The following is a 25,733-nucleotide window of genomic DNA, read 5'->3' as shown; positions in this document are numbered from 1 at the left end:
TCCACAACAACATACACATATTCATTCATTTGTACGCAAAACCTGAAACTGTATCACATTGTGTGGAAGAGCCAACGTACCCACGAGGAAAAACACTACTGTTTGAATGAAAATGTAAAATGTGGATAGGTTTATTGAGAGGGTTCTGTGTAAAACCTAGAAAATATGATGAGCTGACTATAAAACAATAAACGTGAGGCGGTTTCTTAGGGTGGTATTCATTTGTATGTATGTTCGTTTCTTTATTTGTTTCTTGCTTCCTGTGAATTCCCATTCATCCACAGGTGAGGAAGCCCATTTGAAGAGTCCTCCTCCTGCTCTCAGACAGTGCGCTGTCGGAGTTTAAACCAGTATCGACTATAGAGGCGCAGTTGAGTTTCTGCCAGGACAGTCGGGGCTCGACATTGTCACAAACTTTCTCGGTCTGTCAGAAGACATGTCGAGCAACAGCGCAAGTTTGGTGAGCCTGCAGAAGAGCGTCAAGCAGCTGAGAAAAGAAGCAGGATTCCGCAGAATTAAGGTAAGAGGAATTAAAATAAAATGGAAGGATTGGGAATCTTTGCTAACAGGGTGTGACTTGACAGACTTGTTGATCCTGTCCGAACATATTCCTACTTTGTGTAATTATTGTAGCCTACTGTTTATAACATTTCCTAGATTCATGTGAGAGTTTTACAACAATCCTCATACAAGTGAATTATATTCATAATCGTATCTGTTCGCCAGCTTTTATATTATGGCAGGTTGCAGTTACACTTCGTTTTCAGCAGGTGACAGCTTACCTTCAATCGAATGCTAACAGATTTTGGCATCCAACGACAACATTTCAATACGTGTGTGAGCTGTATATGATTAATAATCGCAATCTCCAAACTTGTCCTGGTGTATCTGATTTGAAACCCTCTCCAGGCAGCAGCGCTCGACTGCTGTCACACACTGGAGCTCTTTGTTGATTGTGAGTGTGTGACACACATTTGTTAGCCGGGAAAATCCAAACCTATATACTGCCCCCAAAACACTATTTTAAAAAGAACACAAGACTTTGTGTGCGTTTATTGAATTGATCATGAATCAATTGAACAATGTAACTTCTGACCGCATGATTTCCAGAAATCTGTGATAGCCAATAGAGTTTTCATTGCTCCACAAACCTCTTTTTATCGGTTTGCATGCATATACACGCCTACCTATACATGTCTATGTCTGTTTAGACTTTATTTACTCACTCCTTCCCCCTAGGTTTCTCAAGCAGCGGAAGATCTGAAGAAGTTCTGCTTGGACAATGCCCAAAAAGACCCTCTCCTCATGGGGGTGCCATCAAGCGACAACCCCTTTCGACCACCCAAATCATGTGCGCTCTTATGAGGTATCAACGATGAGCTCAGTGTTACTTTTTTCTTTGAAAATATCCTGTTGGACAGGAATATAAACAGAAAAATGAATCTCTGTCTTTCTCTTCTCCCTAAAGGAGTCGTGAAGAAATTGGAAAAACTTCGGAACATTACCACAAATGTTTTCACTACACAAGCCTCCGATCCCTTTTACATTACAGCAGAGCTGGATCATCACTACTATTACACTAAATTGTTTAATTTGTAAGTTGTGACTTGAAGTCTTTCACGTTCAGCGATGTGAGAATGTTACTCTAGTAGAAGGAAATTAAAGTGTTCAGTTGCTCAAAGAGTCCATTGGAAAAGCCATGGCAGATATGCAAAAATATTTGATTCTTCTTTTTTTCTTAGCTAATTTTTGAATACTTGCCTACACAGAAAGATTGCAAAATGCTTTCTTGTCGTAACATGTTCAGTTTAGGAAGAAACACTGAAATTCTTTGTTTATTGATACAGTTAGGCTTATATACATGGACTTTTGTTGCCATGAAACTCATGTATTTAAGGTCATTGATTGTATTAACCACATAGCTCTATTGAAGGAGAGAGATGTCTTGTATCTCAGGTTCTTTTTTATAAAGATTGATACTGTGTCTCTGATATAAATTCACTTGTCTAAATACTGAATGAGGTACTACTTTTTATTCTAATGTATTTTCTCCAATGTAGTGGGTAAAGGTTTCCGCATAATTTCTTAAATGTTGTGCATAAGGTTTAACACAAGTGTCGATTTATATGTGTTTTCTGTGATATTTGCTGGTGAAAGGGTGACTAAGAGGGTATAAGTTGGCCTGTTTTTGCATATACTCTGCCCTTGCATGTTTATTTATCTCATATTATACCTATACTGTATCTTTATCAGGCAACCACTGGACATTCATGCAAATGTCATTTTTACTGCTGTCCTGCATTGTTAACATCTCAGTCTGTTTACCTCATGTATGTCTTGCGTTTTAGGTGATCGAGGCTACAAGAGCAACATCTGATTTGTTAGCAGCAAGATACAAACCTTTCCTTACAAAACTGAATCATGAAAGATAAATTAAAACGACTGAGCTTGAAAATATTCTTACACTGTTTAAACAAGATCCCAATTAAATTTTCTATTATTTTAACAATAAGAGCAACTATTATGTTGGAAAATACTACATAACAGGGTAACAGGATTATTATTGTTAACCAATGGTAAAACTATATATATATATATATATATATATATATATATATATATAATTGTTAATTGAAATAAAGCCTAAAGAAAAAAAATATTAGATGAAAACTTAGGAGTTGCCCTAGAAATGTTGCCCTAGAAAATAAAGTTTAAGTTTAACTGGAAAAACTAAAAGTTTACAACTATGAACAACATTAAGAACAAATTATAATATGAACATATAAATATATTTCAAAATATTATTAAAAACGAAATATCCCCACTTTAAAGTTTAAAACTTTTACGTTTTATTTCTATCTATATTCCTATAAGGTTTTTTACAGATGAATTTGTTCATACATTATTCACTTGATTTATAAAACATTTCAGATTCATTTTTTAAAGGTATTATTTAAAAAAAAATTCATTTCTTAATATGTAAACAAAATGAAAGACGAATTTTGAACCTGGCTTTATCCAATATTCAGATTTCTGTTCTGGATTTTTTTTTTTTTTTTTTTAAGGAAATTAATGTTTGATACATTTAATTAGAAAACAGCTTATTTAAATATTAAAGAGCAATTCTGAAAACGTACTTTCTGTGATTAATTAATCGGGAAGAATATTGTGATGTCCTGATTCACCTGTGGTGTCTTTTCTTCTTCACAGCCTACTGTATAATAAAGTTTTCAACCCACGCATTTAATGTATTTATTAGTAAATGTACTCAAGTTACACCTGCTATTTCTTTGTAGCCCATATCATGTCTTTAAATTCAACGAGAGCTGAAAAAAAGCAGAAGTGTCCACGTGGAGGCAGTAGTAAGTCAGGCCTATCTTGAGCACTGACTCCAGGAGATGTGAGCCGCTGCCCGTCTCTGTCTCACTCTCCCCAGATCGAAGATGGCGGTGTCCGTGTTCTCAGGCGTGCGCCTGCTCTCCATCGGAGACGCCAACGGAGACATACAGAGGCATTCAGAGCAGCAACCTCTGCGACTAGAAATCAAAATCAACCAGGACGTGGCTCTCATTAGCCTCTCGAACAGTGAGTAGACGCTGGCTTTTAAACACGTTGAATCCGGCCTCAGTGGAGCGGTGTATCCTAGCTTAGCCTGATGAGAGTGGTGTGTGTGCGGCATGTGCGTCTGCTGCGCCGCCTGATCACCGGAACACCGGCGTCTTTTCAGCTATGAGCGCAAATGTGCCCCAGTCACCCCTGCATGCTTTTTAATAGATGTAAAATTGCTGGAGCCATGGATTTGGGTTCAACACGCATGCCACAAACCACGTTGATCGTAGCATGTTAGCATCCGTAAACACATCGTTTTGTGTTCTAGTTAACGTTAGTTATTACCCATATAATAAGACACGGCATTCCAGCACTGACTGTGTTTCTACAGATAGAAATACACATGCATGTCTTCGAATGCATGATGTTTCTTTAAGGCTTTCCTCCAGACTTTTAGCAGGACCTCGAGGAAGGGCTTTGGATAATGTGGATTGGCGCCTGTAAAGTTAGCCGCAGGCTGAACCTTCAGTCATACTATTGTGCTTCAGAAAGTGTTCTAGAAAAGTCTTTGTTTTGCCCTGGGTTTTATTGGCGTATACATTTGAATTGACTGTTGATATGGTTTTAACCCGGTTGGTTGATGGGCTGAATGGATGCTGAGCTCAGTTGATTGATTGCGCAGGTCTGCGCCACCTCTCTACTTTCACTATGCTGTACTTTACCATCAGAAGCCCGGTTTATTAATTTTTTAAGTCCAGAAAGCATTGCTGAAGTTAAGTGGAACTACGCAGAGGTTTCTTGTGGCAGCACCGTTTGGACATTCATCTTTGTTCTGCGGGGAACAATAGCGGGTCCCCCGCCTCCTTTTCTCCAGTGTCCCGCCTGTTCATTCAGCGCTCGGGGCTTTTGTTTGGAGCTCATGCTGCCGTGTCCCGTGCATGAGATGGATGTCTTACTGAAACAGATGCGCGACCCAAATGGCATAGATTTTTTTTAAATTGGTTATTACTGCTCGAGTCCCAAATGCCACATTATTTACTATTTATTTAATATTTATTTTTTCACGTTTTAATGCGAGAGCCTGCTCCTTAAATATTATGTAAACATCAAGAGCTAGCAAAGGTGTTAAAGTTAGTTTTGCTTTTTACAAATAAATTAACACTATGAAAATATTTAAACTATTTATACTTTGTATTAAATGAATAAAAAAAAATAGTACCAGTCTGTTTAAGTCTACATGGAGCGGGTCGCCCCCTTATGTGTCCAGCATTGTTCATATTACTGACCTTGTTGTGAAGTTGAGGAGATTGCTAAGGATTGTAATAATAGTATGTATCAGCATGTGAAATTCATCATAAAAATGAGTATGGGTTGGCCAAATAAATTAGTACTATTATACTGTATTTTATCCAGTCAAAAACGCAATACGTTTACCTTGAATGAAACATTGCTTTCAATGTGGTAAGCCCATTGTCTCTTTAACTTGTTAGAAACAGTTGCTTAGTCTTTTAGGATGTTTTAGGAGTCCAATGAGCAAAGCCTTCAGTTATGAACATCGGAACCCATATGTGGGTAGAACAAGACCCACCCACGTTTTAAGACCAGTGAAAATAGACCCACTCACTTTTACCGTCTCTAATTCAGCGCATATGTCTGTTCACTTTTCAGAGCACCATCAATCAAATCCATTCCACTTGAGAAATGCCCTAATAATACAGTGGTTCTCAAACCTCTCCTGGAGTACCCCAGGAGTACCTGCAGCGCAGCACATGTGTCCCTCAATTACCACACCTGATTCAACTTATCAGCTCATGAGTGGAGACTGCAAGACCTGAAGTGGGTGTGTCAGATACTGGGAGACACCCAAAACGTGCAGTGCTGGGGGTACTTCATGGAGAGGTTTGAGAACCCCTGCCCTAATAAATGAAACTCCATTCCGTGTTTTCATTACTTGCTCCTGCACTCCCTCGACACAGCAAGGTAAACAAAGCATCCAAAAGAATATCTGCTGCTCTGGTGGGTCTGGCTGTGTGCTCGCATTCTGTCATTAAATAAGCTGGAATTTAAGCATAGACTGTATAAAAACATGGACGCAGTGTCTGTGAAGTCACCCGTAGATTCCTGAAGAGCATTTTTTAAGCTCAGAGTGGGCCCAGTGCGTCACCTCGCATCACTCCTAAGCCCCTTTCACACTGCCATTCCAGCAAATACACGGGTAAAGTGTTCCGGCAATTGTTCCCGGGTCGCTAGATTTTGCACTTTCACACTGCCAGTGATTACACGGGATATGTGCGTGCTTTCACACAAAACCCGTAAATATCCTGTAAAAACACGTGACATCAGAGCGTGACATGTAATGTATGAGTCGAAAACGTTAGGCACGTTATACTTTCACTAAAGCAAGCGAACGATCTCGGCATCAGCGCGGAAAGTGAAGAACAAACCTAGCAGGAGGGCGGTGACAGCAGCTGCAATCTTCCTGTCACTCAAGTGGCCACGCCCTTAATTATGCAGAACTTTAAGGATTAATATAATTTAAACGGATGTGTAAAAAAAATCACCCCTCTCACAGTTGTCATGAAGGGCAAAATTAGCTATATTTTGAACCAGGCTGTAAACATGTTTTTTTTTCTGCTGTAAAATTTGGAGTGGAGTCTTTGGGCTTGACTCCCTTTTGCAGCCAGCCAGTGAAGTGACGTGACATAAAGCCAAGTATGGTGACCCATACTCATTCGTGCTCCGTATTTAACCCATCCAAAGTGCACACACACACACCCGGAGCAGTGGCCATCCATTTATGCTGTGGCACCCGGGGAGCAGTTGGGGGTTCACTGCCTTGCTCAAGGGCACCTCAGTCATGGTATTGCCAGCCTGAGACTCGAACCCACAACCTTAGGGTTAGGAGTCAAGCTCTAACCATTAGGCCACGACTTCCAGTCTAGCGGCCTGTCGATGAATTACATTTCAAGTCACCTACGTGTTTGCCTCACGAGAGAGAGCTGTAGGTTACCGCTTGGATTTAAGTAAATGTTCATCATTTGTTTGCCTGTTGCTTTTAAAGGCATCATGTGTTCTTTGTTGCAGCATTAAATTAGTTACACTTACACTATGTTGGACCCACCAACATTTTTTTTTTTTTTCCGACAGCCATGCAAGCGTCACTCTAAAGCTCAGATTTCCATGGCCTTATTCCCCTGCCCTCTGTTTAAGAGGTGTTTTCTTGAGCTGCTGTAGAGACTGTACTTTTTTCAGCTCAATTATATAAATGAATACCAGTCTAATCTGTCTATGGAAAGCTTGACCTAATCCTACAACAGCTGGGCAAATAAATGACAAAATCCCTCATCCTGGCATCACAGTTTACTTTTGCAATGGTTAAAAGGCCAAGTTAATGTCTTTGAACCGGTCTGGTTTAGTTTGATTTGCTTGATCGTTGTTTAGGTGGTAGTAACCTTTAAGGACTGAGCATAATTAAATTTCTTCTGTCCCATTGTAATGCAATAGTTCACATAAAAATGACAATTTTGTTATCACTTACAGTACCTCATGTCGTTCTTATCCTGTATGCATTTTTTGTTGTTGTTGTTGTTGTGCACAAATGTTTACAAAGTGTATTTTTTGTACATAAAATGCAAGTCAACGAAGTCCAGTGTTGTTTTGGAAACGACTTATTTCCATTGTATGGACAAAAACTGTTGAAACATTATTAAAAAGTAATTAGTTGAGTTTTTTTTTTTTTTTTTTTTTTAATGAAAATTGTAAACAATGAGATAATATCAGAACACTGATCTGTTTTAGGTCAGGCATATTTACTTCCATGCATTTGCTTTCCTCCACAGATGAGGAGACGTGTGTCTTTAAGTGTTCAGTATCACGAGAGACAGAATGCAGTCGGGTTGGGAAGCAGTCCTTCATCATTACTCTGGGCTGTAACAGTGTCCTCCTGCAGTTTGCATCTCCAGCAGGTAAAACTCACCCCCTTTTACAAGTAACATCAGGCTTTTACGGTAATTTAGCAGTTCATTGAGAGACAAGCGAAGCATATTTTGACTCCATTAGGACTCTTTTCAGTTTCACACTTCCCACTTTTCAGTTGACTCTTAGGAAAATGAAGTGAAACAAGTTTTAGTTTTAGAATTTAAATCAAAGATAAATCTATCACCCCCCCCCCCCCCCCCATTTTCTCGCCACTGCTATAGCATTGTTAGCTGGCATGCCATTAACCACAAACAAACATTCAGATAAGCACAGCTGCAGTCCCTCAATGATTGTGGGCAAACCTGAATGAAGAGATGGTGCTGTGAAGCTTTCTCTCTTGATGTAATCCGTGGTGTTGTGTTTGGCAGATTTCTCGTCGTTCTATAACCTCCTGAAGAACTGTCGTGGACACGGGGGCGAACACTCGGTCTTCAGTGAGAGGACGGAGGAGTCCTCAGCTGTACAGTATTTCCAGGTGTGTTTGGCTTCTAATTAACATGAATAGACGAAACACATTGTCATTTGTACAGTTGATCCACATATATTCCTGGTTTACAACCTCAAGAGGTTTTTAAATAAGTTTTAAAATGTATCCAGGCTAGCATTTATTTCTAATTGAGAAATTTGATTTGTAGCATCAACAGAAGTGGAATGATATGAATGTCCTCCTGTTTTTTCTTCTTCTTCAGTTTTATGGCTACCTCTCTCAGCAACAAAATATGATGCAGGATTATGTGCGAACTGGAACATATCAACGGGCCATCCTCCAGAATCATACTGACTTCAAAGATAAAGTACTGTTATTTCTTCTGTTGATACATCTGTTACTGTATAGATTGTAGGTTGCATGCTTGTAGACAGCATAGAGTTGAGTAGTTTCAGAATGGCTTTCATTGTGCTTATTGTAGCATTTCTTGTTCTCCATAAAAATAAAAACTCATTAGTCAGGCATTTTGGCTATTGTGTCCTTGACTTTTAGCTTTGATGTTGTCCAGACCAAAATGTCTAAAACCGGAACAGTTGACTTATTACAACTAAGTGAAAATGGACGTTTGAGTCCACTTCATTTAAAACGGCTATTCCTTGTGAATGTTTCTCTAAATTAAACCTGTAGTTTGGACCAGGTTGTCAAATCATGTGATTCCTTTTTCTTTGGTTCAGGTGGTTCTGGATGTAGGTTGTGGCTCTGGGATTCTGTCATTTTTCGCAGCTCAGGCTGGTGCCCGTAAAGTTTATGCTGTGGAGGCCAGTACCATGGCTCAACATGCAGAGGTATGACATATTCCTCCATCACTAACATGCACTACTGTTCAGAGATCTGGGATCAATAAGATTTAAAATGTTTTTGAAAGACATCTATTCCGCTCAACAAGGCTGCATTTATTTGATTAAACAAACAGGAAAACTGTAATATTGTAAAATTTTATTAAAATGTAAATGTCTGGTTTCTATTTAGATATATTTTGAAATGTAATTTCTGTGATGACAAAACAGATTTTTCAGCATGATTACTGCAGGCTTCAGTGTCACACGATCCTTCAGAAATCATTCTAATATGATCATTTGTAGCTTTTCTTATTATCATCAATGTTGAAACCCGTTATGCTGCCTAATATGCTAGTGTACATTTCACATGTGTAGTCACATTAAATCATTTATAAATATGCAAGTGATGTGGGATATCTGTACCAAAAATGGATGATGATGTAATTGAAAGTTTTATTATATCATATTAAAAAATCGTAATCTTTTCTGGAGAATTTTTTATTCCTCTCCTTTAAAAGGACATGAATGCTTGACAGTCAAGATTTAGTATTGATACTAAGAAGCTGGTTTTCAGAATTTCATAAAAAGATGGCTTTTGGCATTAGCTAATTGGAAGTCATGCTAAATAGTAGTAATGCTAATAATTGTGTGTCCACAGGTTCTTGTGAACAGTAACAGGCTGTCAGAACGTGTCCTGGTGATTCCTGGTAAAGTGGAGGAAGTGACCCTACCCGAGCAAGTGGACATAATTATCTCTGAACCCATGGGCTACATGCTGTTCAACGAAAGGATGCTGGAGAGCTATCTGCATGCCAAGAAGTTCCTCAAGCCCAACGGTAAAAAGGTTTTTTCAATAAAAATAACTAAACAAAGGCAGGTTGACATACAGTGCCCTCCATTAAAATTGGCACCCTTGGTAAATATGAGCAAAGATGGCTATGAAAATAAATCTGCGTTGTTTATCTTTTTGGACGTTCATTCAGAAAATTCAGAAAATTCTAACCTTTACTTGAAGTAAAACAATTGAAAGTGAATGGAAACTCGTATTATGAAATAAATGGTTTTCTCTAATACACGTTGACCACAATTATTGGCACATCTAGTAATTCTTCAGAGTAAAATATCTCTGAAGTATATTACCATTCATAATAAAAAAATAAATAATTGCACACCATGGTGACTAGGATCATCCTTGACTTCCATCTTTAATGTCGTGGGCCTATTTGTCTGCTGGAGGTCCTGGACATCTTGTTCAGTAACATGGCATCTTGAATTCTATCAAATACCAACAGATGTATAAACCTGTCTGCCTCAGTTAGAAATCTTACAGTGGGCTGGGTGCAATAATTGGGTGCTAATAATTGTGAGAGAAACATTTCAGCATTGTATCAATATTTGTACTGCACACACCTCTGTTCTCTTTACAGGCAAAATGTTTCCCACCATTGGAGACGTGCACCTCGCCCCTTTCACAGATGAGCAGCTTTACATGGAGCAGTTTACAAAGGCCAATTTCTGGTGTGTTTTCTCAAATGAGAATAAGGACATTGGGTGGGGGGAGAGAACAGATGCAGGTGTCAAATAATAGTCTCGAAGTGTGAATAAACAGACTGTAATTTAAGACCATATCAGATGACTAAGACATAACTCTGGATCATTCTTTGTTTATTTCTTCTTTCAGGTACCAGCCATCTTTCCATGGGGTGGATCTGTCTGCGCTGAGAGGAGCTGCAGTAGACGAATACTTCAGACAGCCGATTGTGGTGAGAAATGGGAGGGAATGACTGGTTGAACTGGCTGTGTGCATGTTCATTCATAAATACTAACTCTAAAATAGCTTTTTGGAGTTAGCCACAGCTTGGAAAGTTCACTGAAGTGTGTGTGTAGTCCGTCAGAGCTACTTTTTCCACTTGAGAAGCTAATTAAGTTGTGGATTATGTGCTTAATTTTCAGTCCACAGATTTCCAGACATCATAATTGTAGTCTACAGTCTGTGTGTGTGTGTTGGGTTTATGTCCAGCAGTAGTCAGCTGTTTAGGCATATCCATTGCCTAATGGTGTTACACTGCTGGGACAGTGACCTGCTGTGGTCTGGCTCCAGAGGGTGCTGTTGTAGCACCCTTCAGAGTTCAGGCCGAGGCGGGAGAGCCCTCTGAGCTAGGACTGAGTCTGATTAACTGTGGCTCAGTCCTTGACAAGAGGTCTCACAGCATGTCAGTTTGTTTTATTCAAATTACTTCTTCCTCCTCCGCATGCAGATACCTGCCTTTTCTTACTTATTCTGTCATTTCTTTCAGGACACTTTTGATATCAGGATCCTGATGGCCAAATCTGTGAAATATACAGTGAACTTTTTAGATGCTAAAGAAGAGGATCTTTACAAGTATGAGTTCACTAAATGTATAATTGTATTGTTTAAATTCTTTTGATCTATGGGAAAAGTACAAATAGAAGTCACATTTTTATATATCCTTTTCTTACTTGTTTCCAGGATAGAAATCCCCTTCAAATTCCACATGATGCATTCAGGGCTTGTTCATGGGCTGGCGTTTTGGTTTGATGTCGCATTCATTGGATCAGCGTAAGCTCCAACATATTCTATTCACAGTGTTTTCACACTTGAGTCCTCTCTCACAGAACCAAATTCAGACCATTTAAAATGGATGTGAAGTGATAGAAACTGGTTTTCTATGCTTTGTGATTCTGATGAAATGCAGATTATATAGGGCGCCACCTGTGGTTGGCTATTGCGATGCAATGGCGTTAAGCGAATAAGGCTTCAGTTTTTGAGGAGAGAGGTTTTTCCCCCAACAACATCATGTTCCCTTCTCAGGAAAATGAGGTTATGCCAGTAACCAGAGAGGTTTTTTGGGATTAGGGTTAGATCTGCCAGGACCTTGCTCATTAATCTAAGCGCTCCAAAGTTTGGCTACATTTGCAATCAGAAGCAAAAAAAAGCTAAGTATAATATCTGTGATCGCTTAACATGTTGCAAGAGAGATGTCACTACGAGCATGAGAAGGCACTTTAATTTAATAGATCATTAAAGATCGCGAACACAATACAATCTCACCAGTGTGATTGGAACATTTCAATTTGCATTCGCGCTGCCATTGGGAATAAAAAGAGAGCAGCTGTCTGTCATGAATAAAACCGCTTTTCAGTCTTTTCAGATAATTTTTCTGTAACAAACATTCAAATCACAGAAGAATTTGATTAAAAGTTTATATTTCATATATAAACTGTGTATACGATGTGTATGGTTAGCGATTAAAATAAAGAAATCACCTTTTGAAGATGATTTGACACTTCAAATGAAGACAAATTTTGCTTCTTTTTTGCACACAGACAGCTCCTAAAGAGTCTATATGTAGTTTTATGTAGTTTTTATGTAGCCTGTTGGTTTGTGTTCAATGTATTCAGCTCCAATAAATGGTTTGCAAAAAAAGAGACAAAGGGTACATGTTTGATATCATGAATCACTTTGGAATCGAAAAGAAGCAGAATTGAAATCGGAATCAAATTCAAATGAACCCAACCCCATGTGAGGCCATTTAGCAAGGCACCAAACACCCAACTGCTTCTAGGGGGCACCACAGCAATATGACTGACCACTGCTCTGTGCGTGTGTGCGTGTGTGTGTGCGTGTGCGTGTGTGTGTGCGTGTGCACTTGGATGGGTTAAATGCAGAGCACAAATTCTGAGTATGGGACACCATTCTTGGCCACTCTTCACTTTTATATCAATATTATTATTATTATCATCAAATTCAGACCACGTTAAATTGACCAAAACATGAAACGAGTGAAAGAAACCAGGTTCTCTTTGCATTCACACTGGTGTGCTCGGATCTGATTGTGGTCCATTTCAGTCTATATTTTGAAAATAATTTATTTCAATATTGTTTTTTTGTCAATAATAATTTTGTCGCAATTCAAATAAGATGACACTCAGTTTGTTTTGGGAGTTCATTTTTTTTTTTTTTGTTTCTTTAGTGTGGTGATGTGTAACTTTTGTCCCTCATTTTTCTGGACCACTGAAATAAACCAAGTTACCATCAATTTTTTTTTAATGCGTATTTTGTCAGATTTTACAAATACTTGTGATTCTTAATTGATGACTCTTATTAAAGAATTGGTATGTCTGGACTATAAGCATATATCAGTTCTAATGTAGTCATTCCTCGAGTAGATGTGTGATCATTTATATTCATTTCTTTTTAATTCTAACAGTTTTCAATATATGGGAATATGGTCACGATTTAAAAAACGTGGATATGAGGGAACTATTTGATTGTTTTGCAATCTGAAAATGTTGACCGGTATGCTCTTGTGTGACTCTCTGAACAGGATGACCGTGTGGCTCTCTACGGCCCCCACAGAACCCCTCACTCACTGGTACCAGGTGCGCTGTCTGCTGCAGTCACCTCTCTTTGCCAAGGCAGGGGACACCATGTCAGGCACTGCACTTTTAATCGCCAACAAGAGGTGAGCAACCACAATGCTTAGTGTGTAACACTCAGGCAGTTTCGCATTTTGTCACGTGGTCTCATTTGTTTCCACTTCCTCTCACAGACAAAGCTATGACATTAGTATTGTTGCACAAGTAGACCAGACGGGCTCCAAGTCCAGTAATCTACTTGATCTCAAGAACCCATTCTTCCGGTGAGAGGATACATTGCTTTGAAAACCAATAGAGAATGTCTGAATGGCGTGTTGATTATGCTATGCTGTGTTCTGCAGGTACACGGGCACAACACCCACCCCACCTCCAGGTTCACACTATTCCTCTCCCTCAGAGAATATGTGGAACACTGGGGGAACCTACAGCATGAGCCAAGGCATGGCTGTGTCGGGTACTTCAGCAGGAAGACTCTTATAAAATCATTCCTCTTTTTAGATATATATCAGCTGACGTTCCTCCCATCCGGCTGCTTTTGCAATACTGGAGTGATGTCACTAATATTGAACTCTGTCTGTGTTTGCCAGGGATGCCTACAGCCTATGATCTCAGCACCGTCATTGGCGGCAGTGGGACTACAGTGTCCCACAACAATCTCATCCCCATTGGTACAGACACGCATGCACGTATGGATATTTACACACACACTCACACATACACACACAAATGAGGAGTGGTGTGTTTTTTTTTATTTTTTTAACTGTTCACCCATAAATGAGAGTTGTCATCATTTAATCACTCATGTATTTCCAAATCTCTTTCATGTAAAGTGATTGGGTCTTCATATGGAAGATTGGTATGGACTACTTGTTTCATATGGACTACTTTTAAGAAGTCTTTTTGTACTTTTTTTACTTTGTACTTTTGTACTTTGTACTGAAAAGCCACACAACCGACACTTTGATGATTCAACGAATAGACAGAATGATGCGAGAATAATATCTTCATCTGTGTTTCAAAGATGAATGGAAATCATACAGATTTAGAACATCAGGAGGGCGAGTAAATGACTGAAGTTTCATTTTTTGGGTGCACTATCCCTTTTAGCATTGAAGGTTAAGATAATAAAAAAAAAAAAGGTTAAAATTTCAAAGGGGCCACATCATGAACGATCAAATTTTGATATTACAAAATACTGTAACTTGCAGAACTCATCACCTATTAAAGCTAAGCTCCTAAAATGGCCCATTCTGTATTTTCTGGCATCAGAAAACACAATCCTCCATGTGTACTCATCAGTGATTATTGGGTGTCCAGAAATCTCACAGTGTGTCACTTAATGTGGTAAATGATGTGAAAAGTGTAATTGAATATAGAAGCATTGAGGGTGCTGCAGCAGCCAAAAATATTGTTACATGTGAAGGTCGGGGAGAGAGTAGAATATGGCCATAAAAACAGTCAAAATTATGTTTTGGTACAAAAAAACTATTTCTGATTGTATCTCGGGGACAAAAAGTGCATGATATGGCCCCTTTAATGTATACTACTTAATTATTTTAATATCTCATCTAATATCCTTTATAGTATAATTAATAATTGTCTATTGTTATTAAAATGTTTTCTACACAAAATTACTACAGTTTTAGATTATATCACAACCTTTCTCCTTTAAGCTTTGTCATATTCATGTTTTATATGTATATCCGTTTTGTTCTAAATTTGAAAATATTTATTTTCGTTTCCCCTCCAGTGAACACGGGGATTGTGAATCACACTCACTCCAGAATGGGTTCGATAATGAGCACCGGAATCGTCCAGGGTGAGTGTCTCTGCTCTTAGTGTTTTCACCTGGACTCGTACAGATCGATGGATATTCCTCCCACAAACTAAGATTCTCTCATATTTACTCACCGACATGTTGTATCAAATTGAAAATTAAGGCCTACGTTCACCTTCAAAATAGAATGAAGATATTTTTAAGATTTTTGTCCAGACAATGAAAGTCTACACTTGACAATTTTAATTTTTCATTTCATTTTTCAATAAAAAAATTACACTGACAAAATAACTTTTCTTAAAATAATTCTTCATATATAAACCGTGATCATTCATACATTCTTACAAATCCACCATGAAACATTTAATTTTAAACCGTGCGGTGCTCATGTTTATTCAACACCTTTTGGGAAATGTATTTGTGGCAGTCAGTTTTCATATTTTGGCAGGCTGCCACAAATAAATCATTGTATGGGAAACACTGAACATTTGTGATCTTACATTATTGATGCACTATTTTCCTATTTAATACCGTAAAGTTGCTTTGACACAATCTGTATTGTTAAAAGCTATATATATATATATATATATATATATATATATATATATATATATATATATATATATATATAGGTGACTTGACTTTTAAAGTGTGAAGGTGTTTAATATGGTGTTGCACTGAGCGTTTGTGTTTGGTGTGATTCACCTCTACAGAGCTGGTAGTGTGTGCCGAGAGCCTGCAGATTGATACCGTGTGAACCGTCTCATTGAATTCATTCTCAAACCATGAGTGTTGTTTTTTTTCGAGGTGATGTGTTAAGTAAAAAATAAAAGTTTCCACCTCAAACCATTTTCGCTCTCTTCCAGTCTCTCCATTTAGTTGTTTTAAAAGAGTCTTACATAAAGCTGCTTAGGGTGAAGTGAACCTGAAACCAGGCTTACTATACAAAGTCTTTGACTACTGAGTAATTGATTAATACTTTGAACATCACTTAATGGTGATTTGTTCTTTAATTTGATCTCTTAAGCACAAAGTATTCTTCATTTGTCAGACAAGTACTTAGCATACACACACAGCTTTTCAAAATATACTCCATTTGATCACGTGTAAACACAGATACTGGCACATGCTCAATAGTGTGTTTCCACCTTGTGGATAAACTTAAAAACACACGTAAATAAGAAAACGGCTGAAAAACCCACAAAGCATACTTTTTTAACTTTAACATCCTAGTAACCACATGTTCATACAAAGGATGTAATGTTGCTCTTATCTCCTCTCAGGGGCTACAACTGCCCAGCAGGGTCCCAGCAGCAGCAGTCCTTATTACCCCGTCACCAACCAGTTCACCATGGGTGGCCCGGCTATCTCCATGGCATCTCCTATGGCCATCCCCAGCAACACCATGCACTACGGGAGCTAAGGCCAAAGGACGGCTCTGCATGTCCAATTACCCCCCACCTCACCCCACCCTACCCCTGCAAACTGACCGCAGCCAAATTCAGAATACCAAATCCAGTGCACCAGTCTCTGACCATCACTTTATTCTTGCTCTCTCTCTATATATAGATATACATGTATACGTATATATATATATATATATATATATTCTGAACTGTTTCTTTCACTGGTGTTTTATTTTACATATCCGTCCCGCGGCCCTACAATGTCAGCGCGTGCAGGCATTCAGCCAGTTCAAGACATTTGAGGTGTGTCATTGCCCCAAACACACACAGCACCTGCTCCACAGCCTGCCACCAGGAGGCAGCACTTGTCTGTAAGCATGCTGAAAAAAGCACAAACCAGAGACTCGAGACTCAACCTAAAGGACTCGTTTGCAAGAACACTGACCATAGGATGCTTTTTTTCTCTTTTTTTATAAATGCTTCACAGATGTGCACACATCTCCCTTATTTCATGAACTCCCACTTTTTTTGGAAGCATAAATGCCATCGTTGACTATTGAAATGAATTCAAGATCTATTGCAGGATTTCGCCACTGTTCCTAACAACTCCAGCTCAATTGTACCTACACTTTACGTTTCCAGTAAAATCAACCGGCTGTCACATCTCGATTCACTCAGCGTGGGTTTTTGATGGCCATCTCAACTCTCCTACACACTCTCATCACTCTCCAGACGTGACGGACACATTCTGTAGATGCTCACCAATGTCATTACAATTACTAGCACAGTACCGCTGGACCTTGCCTGTAGACAGCCATAGTGTAGATAGAGATCATCTCACTTTTCATTCCATTTCTGACTGTGTGTTTTAATGTAGTGCAGTCCCAGATTTTTGTGTTGCTTGGTGTTCCTTGAGGTGAATTCTGAGCGTGGATTATCAAGACTGCTGCTGTCGACCTCCGACTCCAACACGACGCAAATCTGACTTCTAAATTGGCGCATTTATTTTTAGTCAATTGTAAGGACACAAAGGTTTTAGGAATAAAAATACCAGCACCAAAACCTTACATTACCAGCCGAGGAGGACAGTAGAGTGCTGGGAAGGACAATCGGCACTTGGGGGAGGAAGACACACGTGGACACACACTGACCGCTGCAGCAGGGATTACAGTATCCTAGTTTACATCCCCCGAGTCCTGAACTTGTCAAATTTTGTGTCATGAGGCTTGAGGAAAGTAGGAGATCAAGTGATGCCTGACAAGCTATAACTTTCCTCCTCTTTTCCTCCCCTCTCTCCCTCCTCCTTCTCATGTACTGGGGATATTATATGACGAAAGCCCCATCCAAGACTTTGAAGTCGTGTGCACCGCTTCCAGTCACTTTTTCTTTTCAGTTTGATTTAGAACTTTAATGAGATCATGAGATGAAAACAACCATGTCTGCTAGTTTGTAGAAATAAAGTTTTGTTTTGTTTTCTTTCAGAAAAAAAAGGAACTGAAAAAAAAGCTAATTAAATGTTGATGGAGAATTCCCAAAGTGTGGCTGCTTACAGTAGCATTATTTTTTATGTTTATGAAGTTGGGGGGAAAAAAAGTATAAAATGATGATGGTTCGAGAAGTTTAATGATCTGAGGTGTGTTTCCCAAAAGTTTTGTTAGCTAACTATGGTCACAAGATCCATTGAACTCTATTGGTAACAACAGAATTTGCGACAATAGTTGCTTTTGGGAAACGCACCCCTGGATGGGTGATAGATGATAAAGCAGATGCATCTTAAACAGAAGAAAAGAAAATCCAGTAACGCTTTGCATTGGAGTTCCATTTGTTCATATGTTTTTAATATCATGAAATAATTCATTTTTACAGCATTTATTATGGTTAATGTTGGTTCATAAATATAGTATTGATCATTAATTCTTGATTATAATATATTAGTTTATACATCTCAATGTACTAGAAATGTGGAAATGAACATTAACCAAGATAAAGGCTGCAAATATATTAGCTTTATTGTAAAGTATTATAGAAAATTCTGTAATGTTACTCTGTTTAAAAACCCATATGACTTTCTATCTTTCGGTCTTTGATTAAACTAGAAGGAGAAATCTTGCTGCTTAAGCTGCTCTTTTCTATATAATTAAAGCAGCCAGTGCACAATTTCAATAATTAGGTTTATTAAAATAAAGCTGTTGAATTGTTTCAGAATACTACTTGTAGTCATAGGAACTCATTTTAAGGTACTGTTATATCCTTTGTGTTTGTCAGTCACTGGGCACGTTCCACTTTTGTTTTATGAAAAAGCTCAAATTGGACTCGACTGAACTGGATTGGTGGAAGAAAGAAAGTCATACAGGATTTAAATGAGGGTTGAGAATGAGATCATTCATTTTTCGTGAATCATCCTTTTCAATTATTTTTGAAAAAAAACAAATTAATTGAATCATTTAAAAAAATATACCTTTGTTTTGAGGAAAACAAAAGATATTTAGAGAAATTTCTTAAGTGTTTACATCCATACAGTAGAAGTCACTGGGCACCAACATAGTTTGATTACAGACACTTTTCAGAGTAAGTTTCACAGGTTTGGACTGATACCAAGTGAGAGTGAGTAAATGATGACAAAAAGTTTTGTTTTTGGTTGAACCTTTATATTAATTGAGTGCAAAGCATACCTTCTCAGAAATGTGTGGCCCAAGTAGGAGTGGTGATGCATCTGTCCCCAATCATACCAAACAAGCTCAAAATAACACCTTTGACCCTGACAAGAATTATTTTAATCCAGTGTCAAACTGTCTAGGAAAGCAACATTAAATACTTAATACAGGTACTTTCTCCCAATTTACAGAAAAATGAGAGCGAAAGTAGCCTAAGAGGAAAGCAGTCAGGGGTTATAAAGCAAACCTCAAAGCAGTTCACAGTAATACAAGACCACTCTTATAAATTACTCCATTTTGATCGAAAGAAACAAAAATAGGCAAATCCTCTTAAAGTATAGGTAATAAATGGACATAAGTGACCATAGCACTTGAGGAAAATAAGTTGGTCACTACATACTAAAGTAAAATAGTACAAGTTAAAGTCTTCAGTAAATCATTGTGATCTGAGGAAGGTAATTTATCTGCTAAGTTCGATACAAACTGGAAACACTTTCAATGTGTTTGCTGGGAATGCTTGTGTGCATCACTAATCTGAACTCCTCTGTTGCTCATTTATCGTCAGAATTATTTCCATGTCCTTCAAATATAAAGAGTCCTAGGTTCCCATTCGGTTGGTCATTGATGCTTTCCCAAGGTAAGTGTTGTGTGATTTGCCGCTGGGGTAGTCTGTTGTCCGGAGTGCGATGATCCTGTGTATGTTGGTGTTTGGAAGAAATAGAGCTAAAAGGAGAGATGGAAATGAATTAAAAACTTAAGCTGCGTGTTCGTTGTAATTGATGGTGTAATTTTACTAGAAAAAATGACCAATCAAACAGAGTGTGTGTGTGTGTGTGGGGTTGGAAAGGGAAGCTAATGCTTATGCTCTTCATCTCAGTCCTTCTTACAGGATACACGATCATTCAAATCGTTGGAGTATTTTATATTTATAAAAAATACAGTAAAAACATTAATACCGTGAATTATTACAATTTAAAATACCTGCTTTCTATTATTAAAAACTTTAAAATGTAATTAATCAGTTTTCAGTGTCACATGATCCTTCAGAAATCACTTTAATATGCTGATTTGCTGCACTTCTTAGAGATATCTTTTTATTATCAAATGTTAAAAACAGTGGGAACTGATTTGAAACTTTTTAATACAAAGTTCAAAAGAACTATATTTAAAATAGAAATCTTTCGTAACATTGTAAGTGTCCTTGCCTTTACTTGTGGTCAATTGAATGCATTCTTCTGGAATAAATGTATTTAAACTGTGTATAATATACATTATTTATATATACATATAGATATAGTTCATAATGCTTGGAATAGTTCTTTGAAGAGTTTCTCTCACCTTGAAGCCAACAGCCAGAAGAGCATGGAGTGACACTATTACTGCCATGGTAGAGAAAGCCGTTAGTTTGGTGTCATCACGAACAGCCGGCCAGAATGTCATTACCAACACTGAGCCAGAGATCACCAAGGCAATGATGATCAATAGCCACTCGAGCCAGTAAACGGGAATCGTCCATAATATCTAAAAACAGAGACAGAGTATGATTTATCACGTCTAACATAAAGTGTCTTTAGAACATTATCTCAAACTTACCGAGGTAGGGATATAAATGAACAGAGAGTATCCGTAGACACACACGGTCTCTAAAAACGTGTAACCGCTGATTCGTCTCTCAACACTTTGACGCCACGTCAGGAAGCCCCAAACTCCCAGAGGCACCAGCCATGCATAGAGGAACACAGTGACGGCTGCAATCGAGACTAAAACCAAACAAAAGCTTTATTTAGTATATTCATAAGGGATTGACATAAAAAGCACTATCTGCTAAGTGTTCTTTTAAATTATATATACTGCATTTTTCGGACTATAAGTTGCACCTGAGTATAAGTCGCATTAGTCCAAAAATACGTCATGATTAGGAAAAAAACATATATAAGTCGCATTTATTTAGAACCAAGAACCGAGAGAAAACATTACCGTCTACAGCCGCGAGAGGGCGCTCTATGTCTTCAGTGTAGCGCCCTCTAGCGGCTGGAGAAGGTAATGTTTTCTCTTGGTTCATGTCAAATTAATTTTGATAAATAAATCACACCTGACTAAAGGTTGCAGGACCAGCCAAACTATGAAAAAAAGTGCAACTTATAGTCCAAAAAATACGGTATATATTTTTTAAGACTCAAATCTTTAATCTATGAGTTGTGGGTTTAATCAGTGGTTGACCTTTAGATTTACTGAAACTCAAATCGGATTAGTTCTTTATATAATATTATTTAGTTAAATTAGTTTAACTAAAACAAACACCTAATCAAACATGTGTGCTCTTTTATACCTGTAAAGTATAATATTAGGTCCATTACTCTTAAAGTACTAAAAGAATAGTTTTCCACAAATTCCCATGCCTACTGCCGTCTCACCTCTGTTGAACTGAGGTCTGTAGTGATAGCCTGGGTCTCCCATATTGATCAGAAATGTGTAGAGGTCTCCACTGATGGCCACGGAGAACACTAGAGTCACACAGATCCAGAAAGGACCTGTCGAGAGGAGGGAAAACAACAACTAAAATGTCTGACAGTTTCACGATAATGCACATTCATTCAAATATAAAGAAATTGTTTGGCTGGGCTGTTAAAAGGTGCTCTGCAAGATTAGAAATAAAATAATACGTTACCATAGAGATCAGGGTTATTTCGAATGTGGTGTTTGACGAAATTCCGTCCTGGCAAAGGTATGACCGAGCCCTTTATCCTATCCAGCACCTAAAATAATAAAGATAACAGTATGTACGATTACTAGGGCACTAGAGTTGTTGATGCTTTGATTTGAATGTAGTCCCAAGCAGGTTAATGACCAAGCAACCAGAATCTCCCTTTGAAATATTAGTAATTAGTTCAAAATTACCAAGATTTGACAAAGACTAAAAGTGTCATTTTTTTGTCAATTTTGTCAAAAGTACTGGTTAACCTGCTTTATTTTCCTTGATATTTTGTGACGTTTCTCATTTAAAGTCATGAACATGAATGCAAAATGTTCTGCTATGTTTACATCATTTGCAGGTCAAAAGCAGTATTTATTTTGTTGTGTGTCTTTCTCAACTTCTCCCTAAGGCTATTTACATTTATGTATTTGGCAGATGCTTTTATCTTAAGAAATTCACACTGAGTTGGCAGCATTATTTTTTTTTTCACCTTCTGCATGGTAATTTCACTGAGAATCGAACCCGTGATCATCACATTGCAAGCGACAGGCCTATGCTTCTACTGTTTAAAGATTAGGAAAGCACACCGAATAAATGTTTTTACAAACTTATTCCGTTTAAAATGTTTAAATGCTTTAAAAATTGGTTTGGAATATATATTTTTTTAATTATTATATAATTACTTTATGTACTTATATATATTTGGTAATGTGTGGTGATGATTAATATTAAAAGTTGAATGTTTTTACTTGTGTGTCTTATACCGAATACAATTAGGGTCAGTTTGACCCACATAGTGATTGTACCAAGATGTGTTACATAATACAAGGAGTTCAAAGAATACCATAAGTAAGGAAACAAATGTACCTGTATTGTGTCTACATTGAAGAATGACTGATAGTATTCAAACGTCCAAAAGCCACCAGTTTGTTTTTCACCTCCAAGCAACTGTGGGGAAATAGAGCAAGAAAAAAAGGCTTATAACATGACCTGTAAACTAAGATGCACAAGAAATAAGCAGTTATTTGTGACCTTAAGTGCCTGTTTGGTTTTGCAGCTCACCTCTGAGCTCTCTTGCTGATTGTCTTCATCTTCTGACAGATCAACTTTGACCTCTCCAGATGAGGAGATGCTCAGGGTTGAGGCTCCAGGATTTGAAGACAGGAGATCTGCGGCTTCCTCAAACTCTGGAAACGTGCAGAATGAACATTAAAGCAGAAAGTCATAACAAGAAGGTGCATATAAGACAGATAAACAATTACCCTGAAACGTTAAATCGTGTGGACTAGCCATGACTGGAGATCACAGGATTCTTAAGGAGTTCTCATGTGAATATCTGCGCGGAAACAAGACAATAAACACAATATAACCATACGACAGCAGTAACCAACAAAATCAAATTTGGACTAATTTGCTCACCTGGCTGCTACAATATGGTAACGTTAATCCTTCAGTAACAGACGCCAATCCTGACTCCTTCTGGCAACTTCAAGAATCAAGTTTGAAAAAACAGTTGTTTCGTCAGCCCGGGTGGTATTTAGAGCCTTTTGACTAACTGAGAGAAATCATTAGCCGATTAAATAATAGATATAATAGATTTGATGCCGTCTTAATACGCAGGGATTTAGCGTTTTTGTCCACATGTTCCACGTCACTTGCAGGGTTCCGGTGCGTCAAAACACAACCACGTGACCGGAACTAAAACGTGAATGTTTTTAACGTTGCCTGTTTTACCTCTTTTTATAGTATACTAAAGGCTTAAAGTTAAGAATCAGCATGGCAGGTTGTATTAGATCTTAGGTAAAAGTGTTTATTATTATTTTTATTATTATTATTAGTTTTTTTTTATTTATTTTTTATAAAAAGCCTGCATATTCGATAGTCATATTTATCTACGCGTTGTGAAATAAATTCATAGCACATAAGGGTATTTTCTTGCCAAATTTTACATTCAGATCCAAATATTTGACACAAATAATTCTAGATCATTATTTTTGGTTTAACATAAAGACTTTAAAAATATTATCTGTTTGCAATTCCTTTCATTTCTTAGTGATATGGCTCGTAATAATGCATGGTGGAACCGAAAAGACTATATTTTGTTTCCCCGCCGTGACAATAACATTGCACGTACATTGTTTTTCGTCATTTTGGCTCATCAGTTTCACCAGCCTCCGTTGCCCCGTTGAGCCAGTGTTGGAAACTGTGGGCTGGCAGCTCTTCCTTTGCTGTGAACTGTGAACTGTCACACTTCGAGAGTTCATCTGCTAACATGGCCGCCTCGTGGCTGCTGAAGAGATGTTGCTCCACAACAGTTACAGAAACAACTAAGGGCACAAGGTGGCAAAGACTGATAAACAGTCGCGCAGGTAAGACCAAGCCACGGTTTTTTTTTTTTTTTTTTGCTACAGACATACGTTTAAAATAGTGTTCCTATTACGATTTGGAGGTCAGTCACGTGTGTCAAGTGTACATTTAGTTATAATCTGAATTGAGGGCAGGCGTGTTCATTTTTTATCTGCGAAAATACATCTGTATTAGTTTGTTAACTAGTTGTCTAAATCTGTTATAGTGACATCATAATATTATTTCATATGGCTTCATTTTTATCTTTCATACAATATGTGGCAATTGGAAAATCGTATTGAACGTTAATCAAGATCTGCTGTTTCTTCACTGTTTTTAGGTGTATGGTGCCGTAGTCTTTTAAGCGATTATAAGGAGGCTTGTCGTGAGGCAGTGCTGGGGGCCAGGGAGCGACCCCTTAAAGCCTCGCTCTACTTGGGGCTTCTGGGAGGAGTGTACGCCTGCCATTACACCAACCCTGATGATGCCTCCTTTGAGTCCAGCCTGCGAGAAACCTCCAACCGTCTGGCGCTCCTGTCTCCATGGATACGCAATGGCACCTCAGATGGACACGTCCAGACCCTTGTGAAACTGCGAAACGAGGGCAGGCTGCGCTATGCCAGTCTGGGCATCGCATCTCTGACTTATTACACAGACTACGACTCCGAGTCCAGCCTGTATGAGGCAAGCTGCTCGGCGATCTCTGTGCCCTGGGCAGAACTGCCAAAGCGTGTGCTGGATGTGGGCTTCACAGGACGTTGGTGGGTGCTTGATCATAAAATGAAGGATTTTGATATAAATGAGGAGGAGTTCAAACATCTTCCACCTGCTTTGGTGGCAGCAGTCCCATCTTCACCCCAGATAACAGAAAGAAATGAAAGAATGCATCAAGAATCATGGAAAGCCGTGGTGATGGAAGACGAGAGCGATGAATTAGATGGTGTACAAAAAGCCATGGACACACCTGTTAAAGGGATAGAGAGAAACACAATAAACAAATCACAGACTTCTTGATCAGTGTGTTAGATTTAATGCTGTATCTTGCATAAAGATGAACCTTCAGAAGCATGCTTTCTAGAATCAGCTGTTGATTAGAAATGAAAAGTACAGGACACATTAACAGGAATCATTATTATATTATGTTTATGGAAGTAAGCAATATAATACTGTAGACTGGTGTTTTCCTACAACATATTGTGCAAGTAAGTGTGATTGTTTGCAAATGCATTAAATCAACTGCGGTGTATGTTGACCTTGTTTTATTTGACATCATGGCACTACATTAAATACTGATCAAAAAATAACTTTTAGACAAACTTAATAAAACTACAAATTCTATACAATTAATCCTCCATCTGTGAGAAAGAATAGCAAGTTTTATATATATATATATATATATATATATATATATATATAAAATGTATATGTAATTTACAATAATTGGGCAATTCATCACACAAATAAGTGATATGAATAAAATAAACATAAACATTTTTTTCTAATAAATGGTTTTCTTCTGAACTTTCTATTTATCAAAGAATCCTGAAGAAGCGATTCACAGTTTCCTCAAAAATATTAAGCACAACTGTTTTCAACACTGATAATAAGAAATGTTTCTTGAGCAGCAAATTCAGCTTTGCATCACAGGTATAGATTACATT

At 38.0% G+C, this 25,733-nt stretch overlaps 4 protein-coding genes and 1 non-coding gene across 8 annotated transcripts; 4 read left to right on the top strand and 1 right to left on the bottom strand.

Moving 5' to 3' along the window:
* Window positions 1–318: 318 nt before the first annotated feature.
* On the top strand, window positions 319–2,506 carry LOC113045162 (guanine nucleotide-binding protein G(I)/G(S)/G(O) subunit gamma-5-like). Its single transcript, XM_026205365.1, has 3 exons — window positions 319–520; window positions 1,240–1,366; window positions 1,469–2,506. Exons 1-2 carry the CDS (start codon window positions 437–439, stop codon window positions 1,363–1,365), a joined length of 210 nt encoding a protein of 69 aa, XP_026061150.1. The 5' UTR covers window positions 319–436; the 3' UTR covers window position 1,366; window positions 1,469–2,506.
* An 855-nt stretch (window positions 2,507–3,361) lies between these two features.
* On the top strand, window positions 3,362–17,913 carry carm1 (coactivator-associated arginine methyltransferase 1). 4 transcript variants are annotated; one of them, XM_026205329.1, is made up of 16 exons: window positions 3,362–3,585; window positions 7,389–7,514; window positions 7,896–8,002; window positions 8,217–8,321; window positions 8,689–8,799; window positions 9,452–9,629; window positions 10,221–10,311; window positions 10,475–10,556; window positions 11,091–11,176; window positions 11,285–11,374; window positions 13,143–13,280; window positions 13,368–13,457; window positions 13,536–13,633; window positions 13,782–13,862; window positions 14,945–15,013; window positions 16,255–17,913. In XM_026205329.1, the coding sequence occupies exons 1-16, from the start codon at window positions 3,444–3,446 to the stop codon at window positions 16,392–16,394; spliced, it is 1,734 nt and encodes a 577-aa protein (XP_026061114.1). In that variant the 5' UTR covers window positions 3,362–3,443; the 3' UTR covers window positions 16,395–17,913. The 4 variants fall into 4 exon arrangements, with proteins under 4 accessions (XP_026061114.1, XP_026061098.1, XP_026061090.1 ...); XM_026205313.1 differs by having other exon boundaries at window positions 3,363–3,585; window positions 13,782–13,880; XM_026205305.1 differs by having other exon boundaries at window positions 3,444–3,585; window positions 13,536–13,648; window positions 13,782–13,880.
* LOC113056022 (small nucleolar RNA SNORA74) lies at window positions 10,809–11,004 on the top strand. The gene has a single exon (XR_003277643.1). It is a non-coding gene; the product is annotated as a small nucleolar RNA SNORA74 (small nucleolar RNA).
* A 1,090-nt stretch (window positions 17,914–19,003) lies between the features above and the next one.
* LOC113045146 (protein YIPF1-like) lies at window positions 19,004–23,424 on the bottom strand. Its single transcript, XM_026205343.1, has 9 exons — window positions 23,146–23,424; window positions 22,989–23,062; window positions 22,789–22,913; window positions 22,594–22,674; window positions 21,700–21,787; window positions 21,446–21,562; window positions 20,625–20,791; window positions 20,370–20,552; window positions 19,004–19,754 (listed from the first exon to the last, which is right to left on the bottom strand). The coding sequence occupies exons 2-9, from the start codon at window positions 23,017–23,019 to the stop codon at window positions 19,650–19,652; spliced, it is 897 nt and encodes a 298-aa protein (XP_026061128.1). The 5' UTR covers window positions 23,020–23,062; window positions 23,146–23,424; the 3' UTR covers window positions 19,004–19,649.
* Window positions 23,425–23,838: 414 nt separating this feature from the next.
* Window positions 23,839–25,318, top strand: LOC113045153 (mitochondrial import inner membrane translocase subunit Tim29-like). The gene is made up of 2 exons (XM_026205354.1): window positions 23,839–24,095; window positions 24,413–25,318. Exons 1-2 carry the CDS (start codon window positions 23,999–24,001, stop codon window positions 25,084–25,086), a joined length of 771 nt encoding a protein of 256 aa, XP_026061139.1. The 5' UTR covers window positions 23,839–23,998; the 3' UTR covers window positions 25,087–25,318.
* Window positions 25,319–25,733: the final 415 nt, after the last annotated feature.

This window comes from Carassius auratus, chromosome 3, assembly GCF_003368295.1.
Source record: "Carassius auratus strain Wakin chromosome 3, ASM336829v1, whole genome shotgun sequence".
NCBI classification, from domain to species: Eukaryota; Metazoa; Chordata; class Actinopteri; order Cypriniformes; family Cyprinidae; genus Carassius; species Carassius auratus.
Note: the sequence above shows the minus strand (reverse complement) of the source record. Positions and strands in the feature narration are given on the sequence as shown.